This window comes from Furipterus horrens, unplaced genomic scaffold (genome assembly GCF_987537825.1).
Source record: "Furipterus horrens unplaced genomic scaffold, mFurHor1.1.pri manual_scaffold_17, whole genome shotgun sequence".
NCBI lineage: Eukaryota > Metazoa > Chordata > Mammalia > Chiroptera > Furipteridae > Furipterus > Furipterus horrens.
The window spans coordinates 43,040,869-43,055,732 of NW_028327187.1; the positions used below are offsets into that span (position 1 = coordinate 43,040,869).

General features: G+C 37.7%; 1 protein-coding gene across 2 annotated transcripts in view; it reads right to left on the reverse strand.

The window, feature by feature from the left end:
• PLS3 (plastin 3) overlaps window positions 1-14,244 on the reverse strand; it is a 49,078-nt gene extending 34,834 nt beyond the window's left edge. Inside the window, exons 1-3 of one of the 2 annotated variants that reach the window (XM_090264394.1) lie at window positions 14,172-14,244; window positions 12,105-12,212; window positions 5,068-5,148 (exon numbers count right to left, since the gene is read on the reverse strand). In XM_090264394.1, coding sequence (XP_090120520.1) covers window positions 5,068-5,140 — 73 coding nt within the window. In that variant the 5' untranslated portion in view covers window positions 5,141-5,148; window positions 12,105-12,212; window positions 14,172-14,244. The remainder of the gene's footprint in view (window positions 1-5,067; window positions 5,149-12,104; window positions 12,213-14,171) is intronic. The other variant, XM_090264393.1, reaches the window with a different exon arrangement.
• Between the last annotated feature and the right edge of the window lie 620 nt (window positions 14,245-14,864).

The following is a 14,864-nucleotide window of genomic DNA, read 5'->3' on the forward strand; positions in this document are numbered from 1 at the left end:
GTCTCAACTTAATGGTCCAGAAAATATGGGCAGTACAAATAGACATTAATGGGAAGCAGGAAAAAAGAAACTCCACCTACCTAGTGAACAAAATTTCCACAGAAAGTAGGGACGAATTTCAATAAATTGACCGTGTTCTTATTTTTAAAGAAAAATCACCATACTTAGAAAATAATCCCTAAGAGGCTCCCAATGCTGAACCAGAGAGGCCCTTCTTTCATACTGGTTATTGCATTATCAGGAAGGAGCCAGCTGTTTGTAACAACAGGTTCTCTCCCTGGTGTCTCTTCTCTCTCTCTCTCCCCTTCTCTCTCTCTGTCTCTCTGTCTCTCTCTCTCATGACACAGGTAGGCTTACATCTGCATTCTGTTTTAAAAAAAAACCTCACTATGCTCTTCTACCAAGTAATATTTTAAATGCCAGTTAACTCTCCCAACACCCTCTCCCAAGTAACCTTAAAGTAGTAAATAAACTTATTATGCAGCCATGTTCCTGCAGAAGTTTGAATCACACCAAGAATGCATATCCTTAAAAGGAAATGTTTTCCCTCCCCTCGCATCCTGTTATTTAAGCTATTTTAAGTACTTGTCTGGAGAAAGCTGAGCCAGAATTCAAGTGGTTTTGATTTTAGCTGCTGTTTTACACTGCCCATGTCCAGGTGGCATGTGGAGCAATCTATCACTTCAAACACATCTTTTGGGGTGCTTACTGTCTTATAAATCTGACAGTAAGAAAGACTGGGATTTCCTTTGACCCCAAGATTGTGTGTGTTTGTGTGTGTCTGTGTGTGCTTTGCTTTAACAGTCCTTGAATCTGTCTAAATCTAGTGTTTTTCTTTATATAGTGGTTGCATGTGTGTTCTCATCTGCAACACAGATGCAACTTCTTTACTAACCCACTCTGGACAGTGCTCATTAGGACTTAAAGAAGAAAACCAATCAAGTGCAGATGCACTTCCTTTCAGAAAAGGTGGTTTAAAAGTTCCATTTAGTTTAATCAATATATTCCACAACATTTTTGCACTAAAAAGGACAAAAGGAATCTAACAATAATGGACTTCCACACGTACACACACGATCTTGAATGCCCATGAAAGCACACAGTATACTGACTTTAAATACTCAGCTAAAAGACTCATGCAGAAGAATTTAGATTATATTCCATCCTAAGAATTAAGCAGTAAAGTCAAGCTTTCATTCGCATTAGAACTTTAGAAAAAGCAGCTGCTAACCATCTCCAGATGCTTAGCCGAACATAGGTTTTTGCCTTTCCCAGCTTATACCTTTTGAGGTAGCTCATTCTAGCAAATATAAGACGCACTTTAGTGGGTTCCAGATAAAGGCAGAATGAAGGTTGCTAAGAGTTCATACTAATAGTGGATCCCCCCAAGGTGAAGGTCAAGTACAGCTGAAGGCTGAAAAAGCTTAGAGAGCTGAGACCAGGTAATCAAAACTGTTGTCTAGCAATCCCTTTCCAACTCAAAATTTCCAGCAGTTGGACCACCTGCTGCCATATTTCCCACCTTAAAAATATGCAGCTACACACACGCTCACACGAACGCATTCACACACATGTGTGCTCTTACTCTCCCCTGACACACCCACACACTTCTACTCCATCTTCCACACCATCAATACATGGTTTTCAGACTATTCCAAGACCTCCATTTCTAATATTCTATCCATAATTAACCAGATGGCACAGTGAAAGAGCATTGGGCTGTTTATTTTGGGGGGCTATAGTTTTTATTTTTAAGTCATAATTAAACAAATACACACTAAACTGCCATGCTTCTTGTGGCATCACCCTGATGTGGTTTTTATATATGACAGAATATCAAGTAATTTGAAGCAACTCAACTTCCTGAGATGAAAAAATCTGGTACAGCTACAATCAACATAACCAACATTTTTTTTGCCTTTATTTGGCAGGCAACTTCAAAAGAATATACCCACATCATTCTCAGTCATTTAAAAAACTCTGTTATTCTTTTATTTAAAAACTGCTGGATTCATGTTAAAAAAATATGGAGGGTGATAAGGTGGAAAGAAGGGGAAGGGAGTAGTCAAAGAACATGTACGAATGATCTGTGGACATGGACGACAGGGTGGGGACTGACTGTGGGAGCCGGGGTGATGGATGGAGGATGGCAAAGGGGGAAAAACTGGGACAACTAAATAGAATAAACAAGAATAAAAATATAAAAGTAAATAAAATTAATCACAGTAGCGATTGCTTAGGAGAGAAAGTCAGATGTGTTTGCAGGACTAAAGACCAATCTGAAAAGACTTATGTTACATGAATTTATCTTTATTACAAGTAATCATCCAAATGATCGCTAGTTTCCATAACAAGATTAGAATGTAAAAGACATATTCTAGTTGGTAAGTATTTATTTCCTAAGTGTTCTGAAAGTTTGATTTATTCTTCTTCAGAAAGAACTCATGCAGCATTGCAGCATTTAAATTAAATGAGAAACACTATGAAGTAGGAAAAAAAATGAAAGCCAAGATTTCTGCTATCCAAGTGGGAAATACTGGAAACAAATGTTAAGAAAATTTTAAAAATTAAACAAAAACATACTGCTTGAAGCTTGACACTAAGCAGGTGCAGAAAATGAGTGAAAGGAGAACTTTTAAATCCTAATACTTGATTTATTGTTACTAAAAGAGTTTCAAAGCACTATTAATTGATTGAACAAAACTTGTGATTAGTGGTAATTACAGTGATTTTTCTCCACACACTATCATTTTGCTTAATTTCTAAAGAGAAAAATCAAGGCTATTCCTGTTAACAGATGGGAAAAAAAATCACATAATGATTTCTATCTTTGTCACAATTGATTGAGACCAAGTAGTCCTCACTACTCCCCAAATAAGAAAGAACTGTCCTTGACAGGAAAATGAGTTATGAACCTTGTTTTAAAAATCAAGTTTCCCAGAATGAAGAAAAAAATAAAATAAAAGGATTTCCATAATACCTTTGACAATTGCCCGAGGGCTCTGCAACTAACAGCTAAAAACTACGAAGATGTTAAAAGAAAATTAAAAGATTCAGCTGGATCTTTAAACATTTTTCTAAAAGACTACACATTAGCCTTTATTATGCTGAAAAAATATATAAATTTTATGTGCTATCATGTAATGGCCAAAACCTTTAGTAATAAATTCCATCATTATGAAAATCTTCATAACAAAGACCTTTTTGAGTTTATAGTTGATAATGACAAAGTCCCAGTACATGAAAAGACTATGGGTAATTCCTTGTGATTCAATCAATTAAATATTTATCGAAAACCTAACGTGTGTAACACTGAGCTAGATACCGAGGGAGGGATACAAAAAACCAAAATGCGGAACAGGAAGAAATTTTGGACTCCAGAATTCTTATGTACAGCATATAGAGTAATAAGAGTCTGATAAGGACTCCAGTAAGGCATATGGTCCAATTTACTGCCTTTGGGAAACTGTTTACCAACCCTAAATCCTCCAAAATGTATGATTTAAAAATAAGACAGCAGTTCCAATAATCACCCTTGCTTGTAGTTCAAGCTCTAATAGATCCTTCACTTAGTGCAATTTAACCCTGTTTCCTCTGTGGAGGTAACCTGGCAAACACTTTTTATATCATTCAGCTTTTAAAGAGCAATTAAACTCTTCCCGATAAAGGTATTCCAGTCCCATCAGGTAAACATATTTGAATCATCTTTAAATTAAAAAAATATTATTCACACAAATATTTCCAAGATACTGTTCATGAGAACAGGGCCTGTATTCAACAATAAACATTTATCTGGTGAAGCAAGGCCTTGAAGATTAAAAAACAGCAGTAATAAGTCATGGGCTCTACCCCAAAATTATATTCATAAAGCAACAAATTAGGCTGTGTGAAACACTGAAAGATAAGTTTAAATAAAACAGAAGGTTCCAAGGGAATGTAATCCTAAAACAATTATAAGGCCATTTCTACAGAATAATGACATTTTTAAATCTCGCAGCCAAGGATTCAGCTCCTGCTTTTTCATAACTGTTCTAATATCAGACTGGGTAGTAGGCTTACAGTAAGTGGTATCTAAGAATTGCCTTTTTTTTGTATTAGATTCTGAACTATCTGATTTTTTTCTAGTTAGGATTCTGACGGGATTATGAATAGTCACTCAGGCTGGGGCTCATTATTCTTTCCAAGGCATGCCATTAACTAATAAATGCCCTCACAGAAAATGTTGATCAAAAATGTATGGGAATAAGGATGTACATGTTTTCATTTTTCACTAATGGGATTTTCAACATAGGTCAAAGACTAGATTCTGATTTAAGTAACAAATCATTTTGATCGAATTTTATATCCTTTAACCAAGGAGATACCAAGTAGTAACAATGTCCTCTCTGTACATGTTGACTCATGTGAGTACATAGATCAATAATCGGTTCCTACCAGTTTCTCATTATCTCTGCTGACTTGACCTGAGCACTGAAATTTGGAATGTAAATACTGTAAACTGCTCCCACAGCTGCTAAATTCTAGGACTTGTTATATAATATTAAAAGTAAACCAAATGGCATGCTATGCATTCCCATCTTATACTGATGCTGTAATTTAATGTGAAGGCAGAACAGTCTGCATTATGCAAAAGCAGTAAAGACATACGAAAAAAGCAATAAAGCCAAGCGAATCAGTGAAAGGTAAAATAGCATCTAAGAATTCTTAACACTTTGAGGGTCACTCATCCCTTCAAGGATATGGTAAAAGCCCCAAATCCTCTCCTCAGGAAAACAATTCACCAGCTATGATAACATCATAAAATTTGCCTAAAAATTTCAAGAGCCACAGCCAACACCAGTTATGGACTCAGTCCTTGAACCAAAAACCTCTGACCAGATTAGATATCACATATACTTAGAAACAATATGGTTTAAGTGTAGCTTTTAAAGCTTTATCCCATCAATTTTTAACTATCTTGCCCTAAGGTTCATAATTAACCATTCATATAATTTTTAAGAGAAATAACTTCGGTTACGGCCAAATAAAGATTGCTCTACTGTAGTTATACTGCAGAAAAATACTTACCAACTTTTGCAAAGGCCTCTTTGAGCTCATCAAGCTCATCTTTGGAAATATGAGTGGTAGCCATCTCATCCATTTAAAGATCTGAAGAGAAACCCAAAAAGTTTCAGACTTTAAAAACTTTTTGTGATAAATATATTATAAGCACTCCTGTGAAATTCTCATCTTAGGAATAATTTAAACAGAAAACCAATGTCATCAGAATAGTTTTCAAGTAGCTACAGCCAAAGTAAAGAAAACAAACAAATGAAAAGTCATCATTTATCAAGTTACTCAGAAAAAGGTATTCCTGAATCTTATTTTCAAGGAAAAAAAATCTTATATTACACTCACAGTTAAGGAAGAACCTAGGTACCTGGTAATGACAGGAAACAGATACATAACAGAAATTCTAAGTTTTATATGCCAAAACTAAAAGTCAAAATTACATGACCAAAGAGTCATGTAAAATATAACTTTCCCAACAATCCATTTATTTTTAAAAATTTACCTTACTGTTTATTTCTATTTTTCAGCTTTATAAAGATATAATTGGCATATAATATTATGTAAGCTTAAGGTATACAACTTGATGATTTGATATATGTACATACTGTGCAGTGATTACCACAGTAGGATTAGCTAACATGTCCTTCACTTCACAGTTACCATTTTTTCTATCAAACTACTTTAAAATCATTCACTGTGACAACACAGATTTTTAAAAATTTTTATTGATTTTAGAGAGAGAGAGGGAGAGAAACGATGAATTGTTGTTCCACTTATTTCTGTATTCATTGGTTGATTTTTTTTTTAATTTTATTTTTTGGTTATTCAATTAGTTGTCCCATTTTTCTCCCATTGCTCCCCCCTCCCAGCCCATCCCATCTCCCACAATTATATCCCTCCCCGTTGTCCATGTCCATGAGTCATTCATATACGTTCCTTGACTAGACCCTTCCCTTACTTATCCCCCTTCTCTCCCTCCCCCCTCCCCCCTAATGACTACTGTTCTAGCCTTTGCTTATTTACTTCGTTTGTTTGTGTTGCTCTTTAGTTTCCTGTATTGGGTGATATCATATGGTATTTTGCTTTCTTTGCCTGGCTTATTTCACTAAGCATAATTCTCTCTAGTTCCATCCATGTTGTTGAAAATGGCAGGACTTCCTTCTTTCTTTCTGCTACATAGTATTCCATTGTGTAGATGTACCACTGTTTTTTGATCCACTCATCCACAGATGGGCACTTAGGCTGTTTCCAGCACTTAGCTATTGTAAACAGGGCTGCTATGAACATAGGGGTGCATAAGGTTTTTTGATTTAGGGTTTTAGGATTTTTCAGGTATAATCCTAGCAGTGGACTCACTGGTTCAACTGGCAGTTCCATTTTTAGTTTTTTGAGGTAATTCCATACTGTTTTCCATAGTGGCTGCACCAGTCTGCATTCCCACCAACAGTGCAGTAGGGTTCCTGTTTCTCCACATCCTCGCCAGCATTTGTTGTTTGTTGATTTGTTGATGATGGCCATTCTGACTGGTGTAAGGTGGTATCTCATTGTGGTTTTTACTTGCATCTCTCTAATGGCCAATGATGTTGAGCATTTTTTCATGTGCTTATGGACCTTCTGTATGTCCTCTTCGGAGAAGTGTTTGTTCAGGTCCTTTGCCCATTTTTTAATTGGGTTGTTTGTTTTCTTGATGTTGAGTTGTATAAGCTCTTTATAAATTTTGGAGATCAGTCCCCTGTCTGTGGTATCATTGGCAAATATGTTTTCCCACATGGTTGGTTTCCTTTTCATCTTGCTGATGTTTTCTTTTGATGAGCAGAAACTTTTTAGTTTGATGTAGTCCCATTTGTTTATTTTTTCCTTTATTTCTCTTGCCTTACGGGATGTATCCATGAAGATATTGTTACGTGTGATATCTGAAAATTTCCTGCCTATGGTTTCCTCTAGGACTTTTATGGTATCACGGCTTACATTTAAGTCTTTAATCCATCTTGAGTTTATTCTCGTGTGTGGTGTAAGTTGGTGGTCTAGTTTCATTTTTTTGCACGTCCCTGTCCAGTTCTCCCAGCACCATTTGTTAAAGAGGCTCTTCTCACTCCATTTTATGTTCCTTCCTCCTTTATCAAAGATTAGTTGACCACAGAGGCCTGGGTTTATTTCTGGGCTTTCAATTCTGTTCCACTGATCTATATGTCTGTTCTTATGCCAGTACCAGACCGTTTTGATCACAGTGGCTTTGTAGTATTGTTTGATGTCTGGTATCGTGATTCCTCCTGTTGTGTTCTTATGTTTCAAGATTGCTTTTGCTATTCGGGGTCTTTTTTGATTCCATATGAATTTTTGGAGGATTTGTTCTAGGTCAGTGAAATATGTCATTGGTATTTTAATAGGGATTGCATTGAATCTGTAAATTGCTTTGGTTAGTATGGCCATTTTGATGATGTTGATTCTTCCCATCCAAGAACATGGTATTTGCCTCCATTTATTTGTATCTTCCTTAATTTCTTTCTTCAATGTTGCATAATTTTCAGTGTACAGGTCTTTTATCTCTTTGGTTCAGTTTATTCCTAGGTACTTTATTTTTCTTGTTGCTATAGTAAATGGTATTTTCTTTTTTGATTCTGTCTCTGATATTTTATTGTTGGTGTACAGAAATGCCTTAGATTTCTGTATATTTATTTTGTACCCTGCGATTTTGCCAAATTCACTTATTATATCGAGTAGTCTTTTAGTGGAGTTTATAGGGTTTTCTAGGTATACTATCATGTCGTCTGCAAATAGTGATAGTTTTACTTCTTCTTTCCCAATTTGGATGCCTTTTATTTCTTTGTCTTGTCTGATTGCTGTGGCTAGGACTTCCAACACTATGTTGAATAGAAGTGGGGAGAGTGGACAGCCTTATCTAGTTCCTGATTTCAGGGGGAATGCTTTCGGTTTTTGTCCATTGAGTATGATGTTGGCTTCAGGCTTCTCATATATAGCCTTAATGATGTTAAGGTATGCTCCCTCTATTCCCATTTTGCTGAGTGTTTTCAACATAAATGGGTGTTGTACTTTATCAAATGCTTTTTCTGCATCTATAGATATGATCATGTGATTTTTGTCTTTCATTTTGTTTAGGTGATGTATTATATTTATTGATTTGCGAATATTGAACCATCCTTGCATCCCTGGGATGAATCCCACTTGATCATGGTGTATGATCTTTTTGATGTATTGTTGGATCCTGTTTGCCAAAATTTTATTGAGGATTTTAGCATCTATGTTCATCAGTGATATTGGCCTGTAGTTTTCTTTCTTTGCTGTGTCTTGACCTGGTTTTGGGAATAGGGTAATACTGGCTTCATAGAAAGAGTTTAGGATTTCCCCCTCTTCTTGGATTTTTTGGAATAGTTTTAGGAGGGTAGGAGTTAGTTCGTCCCTAAATGTTTTGTAAAATTCACCTGTGAAGCCATCCGGTCCAGGGCTTTTGTGTGCAGGGAGATTTTTGATTACTGTTTCAATTTCCTTCTTTGTTATTGGTCTGTTGAGACTTTCTACTTCTTCTTGATTCAGTTTGGGAAGGTTATATGTTTCTAGAAATCTGTCCATTTCTACTAGGTTGTCAAATTTCTTGCCATATAGTTGTTTGTAGTAATTTCTTATAATTGTTTGTATTTATGGGGTATCAGTCGTGATTTCTCCTCTTTCATTTCTGATTTTGTTTATTTGGGTCTTCTCTCTTTTTTTCTTAATGAGCTTGGCTAGAGGCTTGTCAATTTTGTTTATTTTTTCAAGGAACCAGCTCCTACTTTTGTTGATTTTTTGGATTGTTCGTTTAGTTTCTATGTCATTTAATTCTGCTTTGATCTTGATGATTTCCTTTCTTCTTTTTGCCCTAGGCTTTGTTTGTTGTTGCTGTTCTAGTTCTTGTAGCTTTATGGTTAGGTTTTTTATTTGAGATTCTTCTAGTCTTTTCAGATATGCCTGTATTGCTATGAACTTCCCTCTTAAGACTGTTTTTGCTGTGTCCCATAGGTTTTGGGCTGTTGTGTGTTCATTGTCATTAGTTTCTAGAAATTTCTTGATTTCCTCTTTGATGTCATTGTTAACCCATTCATTGTTTAATACCGTGTTATTCAGTCTCCATGAGTTTGGGTGTCTTTGATTTTTTTCCCTGAGGTTGATTTTTAGTTTCAAGGCATTGTGGTCTGAAAAGATGCTTGATACAATTTCAATTTTCTTGAATTTGTTGCGGCTTGTTTTGTGTCCTATCATGTGGTCTATCTTTGAAAATGTCCCGTGTGCCTTTGAAAAGAATGTATATTTTGCTTCTTTGGGGTGAAAAGTTCTATATATATCAGTTAAGTCCATGTGGTTTAGTGTGTTGTTCAATGCCTGTATATCCTTGGTGTTTCTTTGCTTGGATGATCTGTCTATTGTTGATAATGGAGTGTTGAAGTCTCCTACTATTAGTGTGTTGTTGTTAATATCCTTCTTGTGATCTTCTAGTATTTGCTTTATGTATTTGGGTGCTCCTATGTTGGGTGCATATATGTTTATCAGTGTTATATCTTCTTGATGAATCGTTCCTTTAAGTATTATGAAATGTCCTTCTTTGTCTCTTTTTATTGTCTTTGCTTTGAAATCCGTTTTGTCTGATATGAGGACTGCTACCCCAGCTTTTTTTTCAGGTCCATTTGCTTGAAATATTTTTTTATATCCCTTTAATTTCAGTCTATGTAAATCTTTTGTTTTGAGGTGTGTTTCTTGTAGACAGCAAATATGTGGGTCCTGTTTTCTTATCCATTCCGTTACCCTATGTCTTTTAATGGGAACATTTAATCCATTTACATTTAACGTTATTATTGACATGTATTTATTAATTTCCCTTTTGTATCTCTGTTCCTCTACTCTTTTTTTGTTTTTTCTCTTCCTTTTTCTTAGAATATTCCCTTTAGCATCTGTTGCAATGCTGGTTTTGTGGAGATGTATTCTTTTAGTCTTCCTTTGTCTGAGAAACTCCTTATTTCGCCTTCTATTTTGAATGAGAGCCTTGCTGGGTAGAGTATTCTTGGTTGTAGGCCTTTGTTTTTCATTGCTTGAAATATTTTTGACCATTCCATTCTGGCTTGTAATGTTTCTGTTGAGAAATCGGTTGATAGCCTTATTGGAGCTCCCTTGTTAGTTATTTGCTGTTTCTCTCTTGCTGCTTTTAGGATTCTCTCTTTGTCTTGGAATGTTGCCATTTTAACTGTGATGTGCCTTGGAGTGGGTTTTTGGGGGTTCCTCTTGATTAGAACTCTCTGTGCTTCTTGGACTTGCATAACTTTTTCTCTCATCAGGTTCGGAAAATTTTCTGTCACTATTTCTCCTATCAGTTTTTCAATTCCATGCCCCTTTTCTCCTCCCTCTCTTATTCCTATGATCCTGATATTATTTTTTTTAATACTATCCTGTAAATCCCTTATATCTTGTTCATATTTTTTCAATCTTTTTTCATTTTGCTGTATCATTTGAGAATTATGACCTACATTATCCTCTAACTCACTAATACGATCCTCTGCTTCGTTTAGTCTGCTTTTGACTGATTCTACTGTGTTTTTCAGTTCGGAGATTGCATTCTTCATTTCTTCCGGGTTCTTGTTGATCGTTTCTATGTCTTTTTTTATGCTGGTGTAGTTCTCTGCAAGTTCCCTGTAATTTTCTTGGAGCTGTTGGTAACTTCCTTGGAGGTTGTCATAGTTGTTTTTGAGGTTTTCGAGCATATTGAGCTTCTTCACCACCATAGTTTTCAATTCCATGTCTGACATTTGGGCTATGTCTATTCCATCTACCTTTCTTTCTGGGGATTCCTCTTTTCTTTTCATTGAGAGGTTGTTTCTGTGTCTTACCATGTTGGATTCTTCTTGTTTGTTTTTGTTATTTGGATTTGTCTGCTTTGCCTTCCCACCTTTGTGGTATGAGATTCTTTATGCAAGATTTGGGGGTTTCAGTGGTGCAGTCTCTTTGACCTCCTGAGCCTGATGTTCTTGGGGTACCTTTTATATTGTTTGTGTATGCTGTCGGGTTATATTTCAGATTTTTTTGCTAGAATATTCCTTCTGGCTTGTTGATTGAGAGTCACTCTATCCACTTTATCTCGAATTCTTTTGTGGAGATGTCCGTTTTAGCCTTGGTGTGTCGCCTTCTTTTTCTGCGTCCACAGCTGGTCTAGTGTGGGGGTTCAGAGGTTCTTGTTTCTTGCAGCAATGGTGTGCGCCCGCGGTTGCCACAATGGTGCGTGCCCGCGGTTGCCTGCACGGCAAGCTCCCTTGCCGCCCTCCGGAGCCAGTTGAGGTGTCCTTGCGCGTGAGCGCCTGCACAGGCGGGGCAGCCGAGAGCTTGCCCCGCAATTGGCACCTATTGTTGCCAGGCCAAGGTGGTTCCGCGTTGGGGCGGAGGTGTCCGTGCGCGCGTCCCTGCCCGCGCGTGAGCGGCCCGAGAACTTGCCCCGCGATTGGCGCCTATTGTCCCTGGGCTGAGGTGTTTTCGCGCTCGCGTGCCGGTACCCTTAGTCCCGCTGAGCAGAGCTCCAGGAGTTGGTCTCTTCCCTCTTAGGGCAGGTCCGCGGACACTTGTGCTCAGTGTAAGTAAGCGTCTGTGAGTCGCTGCTGCCCGCTGTTCTGGCGCCGCAGCTGACTGCCTTCCCTCACCACTCTGGGCCAGCACGAACAGAGCCTGAGCTAGTGGTCTGCTTTCCGGCCTGGGGCCCGGCGCCCACGGGAGCTGTGTAGGGGTATCTGCGCACGGTCCTCTGCGTGTTCAGTGGGCCTTCCCTGTGCCCGTTGGGGCACTGATCTTATGTCTGTTGGGGAGTGTCCGAGGGACGCCTGGACTCACGGCCCCGCGCACCTGGACCAGTGAGTGAGAGCACTTCCCTATGCGCCCCCCGCGACCCAAGGGTAGGGTTGGGGAGTGGATGAGCGCACCACTGCGCCTGCGCTCCTCAAGAATGGCCTACCACCCCCAAACTTTCCTCCCCCCTCCACCATCCACTAGAGAAAAATATAAAGGAAAATTATGTTCTCACTTGCCTGGCAGCACGCTGTCTCCTGTCCTTCAGCGCCAATGCCACTTGGTGGAGTCCCGTCTCTGCCAGCAGGCAGAGATCCGCTCTCCTCCCAACTCCTCTCCCGGATAGCCTGTGGTCGCCAAAAAGCCTTTGTGTACTTCCAGCCACAGCTTGGGCAGTCGCCCCAGTCAGGAATCCCGTTTCGTCCCCTGTTCCTCCGCTATCCTCACTAAACAGGTTGTTCCCAGATGGATTTTCTCTAATCCAGCAGTGCCTTGGCTCGACTCCTGCCAGTGTCCAGCTGCTCACTGAGATGTTCTGTCTGCAATTAGCCCAAACTGCAGATGGGTCTCGGGAGCCTGAAACCTCAGCTTCTCTTCACTCCTCCGCCATCTTCCCCTTCCATTGGTTGATTCTTGCATGTGCCCTGACTAGGGACTAAACCTGCAACCTTGGCTTATCTGGACCAGAAGATGCTATAACAAACTGAGCTACTGGTCACAAAAACACGGATTTTAAAATAGCACACTAACACCTACCAGTCACTCTCATTAAAGGAAGAATCAATTAAAACAAATTACATTTGTCCTTGATATAGGAATAAACAAGTGTGTGCTAATAAACATATGTTTATGCACATCACATTATTTGAATTTATACCCTTTCAGATTTGGATCTATTTTACTTATTTCACCAATAGAGCAGGGGCTGGCAAACAATGACCTTGGGCCCAATCTGGGCCAAGTATACTTTTAATAGAAAAACAAACATTTAAGGTTAATTTTGATGATAAGACACATTAAGTTTGAACCCCAATTAAGTGAAATGTATAAATTCCTTTCCTCTCATCAGTAGACCTGAATTACAAAAAAGTGTTCAATTATTATTATATTTTATATTTAATCGGTAAAAATTTGTGGAAAAAGTATGTTATATTCTTGATATCAATTATATAATAGTCTTCATTTTGCCTCTTGGCTCACAATATTTCACAATACTATTTATGATCTGGACCTTTGCAGAAAAACTGCACTCCAGAAAAGAGGTCAGTACCGCAATGGTTCATCCCCAAATACAAATCTATTAACAATTTTTAGTGTTAAGGAAATGAAAACAACTGTGTGTTGCTTTTTTTGGCTTTTTGTTCCCTTTTAATCTTTTTAGGGAGTTTAACTTTTAGAATACTTATTAGGGAGTTTAATTTTTAGAACACAGCAACCTTGAACAGAAAGTACAGTTCAGTTCCCTCTACCCGCCTTGCCCCCACACAGAAGCCTCTTTTATTATCAACATCCAGCACCAGAGAGGTACATTTGTTACAACCTACAATGACACATCATAATCACCCAAAATCCATAGTTTACATTAAGTTCACTCTTGGTGTTGTACAGTCTATGGGTTTTGACAGATACTACATTTCATAATGACATATATCCATCAGTAAACTACCAAGAAAAATAGTTTTACTGCCCTAAATGCGTTGCCTTTTCAAAAAAGTACGCTATGTGTTAAATTTTACAAACTATATAGTACAAAATACAAATTTTAGATCTTATATTTATTTCTTTTAGACAGTTTTATTAAAAGTTGAAAAAACAACTCATTTTTTTGACATTAAGCATAATCAATAGAGAGAAGCTCTCAAGAGAGAGCTGGGCCACATCTGTCTTTTTCAGAGCAATAGTTGTCTTTTCTGGAACCCATCCCAGTCCCAGGCATACAGGAAGGCACTGAATAAAAATAGTACTTCAATGAATTCATCCATGGAACAGCTATGAACCAAGTACTACATTAGATAAATTCATATTCATATTCATTCCCTGAAGCCTCACAATAACCTTGGGAGGTAAATATACTTACCCCTTTTTTCTTATTAGATAACTTAAGCTCAGAAGAACCACAGAACTGGAATTCAAACCCAGGTTTCTCAAATTCCTGGGAAGTTTTAAAATAACTGTACTATACTATTAGCTCAGTTTCCATCATAATGCAATACACATTTATGACTGCTTTAAAAAATTTTTTATAAATAAAAGCCAGCTTTTAAAGAACGTAAAACAGAACTTGTCTGTTCACAAACTTTTCTTACCTGTGACGTTAAGATGTCACAGAAGACTGACAACTTCTCTGGAGACAAGTTGGGTAAAAACACTTTTCAGAGTGGTCCCGGAAGCTATAAGGTAAAGAAAGATCTTCAGTTAGATATGAAGTCAGGCATTTTGAAGATTAAGCATAAAAAGCAATTTTTCATAAGTTTAATTGCAACCCAATGATAGTACTTTTTAAAAGTATTCTATATTTTAGTAACATGATGTTCAACACTTCTGATTACAAAAATACTATCTAAGATTTATTCAAATTTTCTTTACACATATTTTAAGTAATCATATTTTCAATACAGAATTAGTACCCATCTCCATGACTTATGGCATGAAGAACAATGGCACCGAAAGTCTGAAAGTGAGACTGCCTCAGAAAATCCAAAACATGTGGCCTCTCCTTTATCTCTAAAGGTCCTTTCCAGTTTGGGCAATTTGTGAGTCAGGAATAATCTAAAGTATGTGAGTTAAAAAAAAAAAAGACATTTCATTTTATTCTCACACTACTATGTCACTTCTATACAAAAGAAAATCAGACAAAGATGGTTCTGGACATAACCCTGCCTGTCCCACCCTTCATTACTGTTGACCAGTGCCTTTTGACTAAATCCTGCTGCTTCTTGCCTTTGCAGGCAGCAAGACTGAACAGGGCAGAAATCTCTTTCTCTCTTCTTCATAACCAC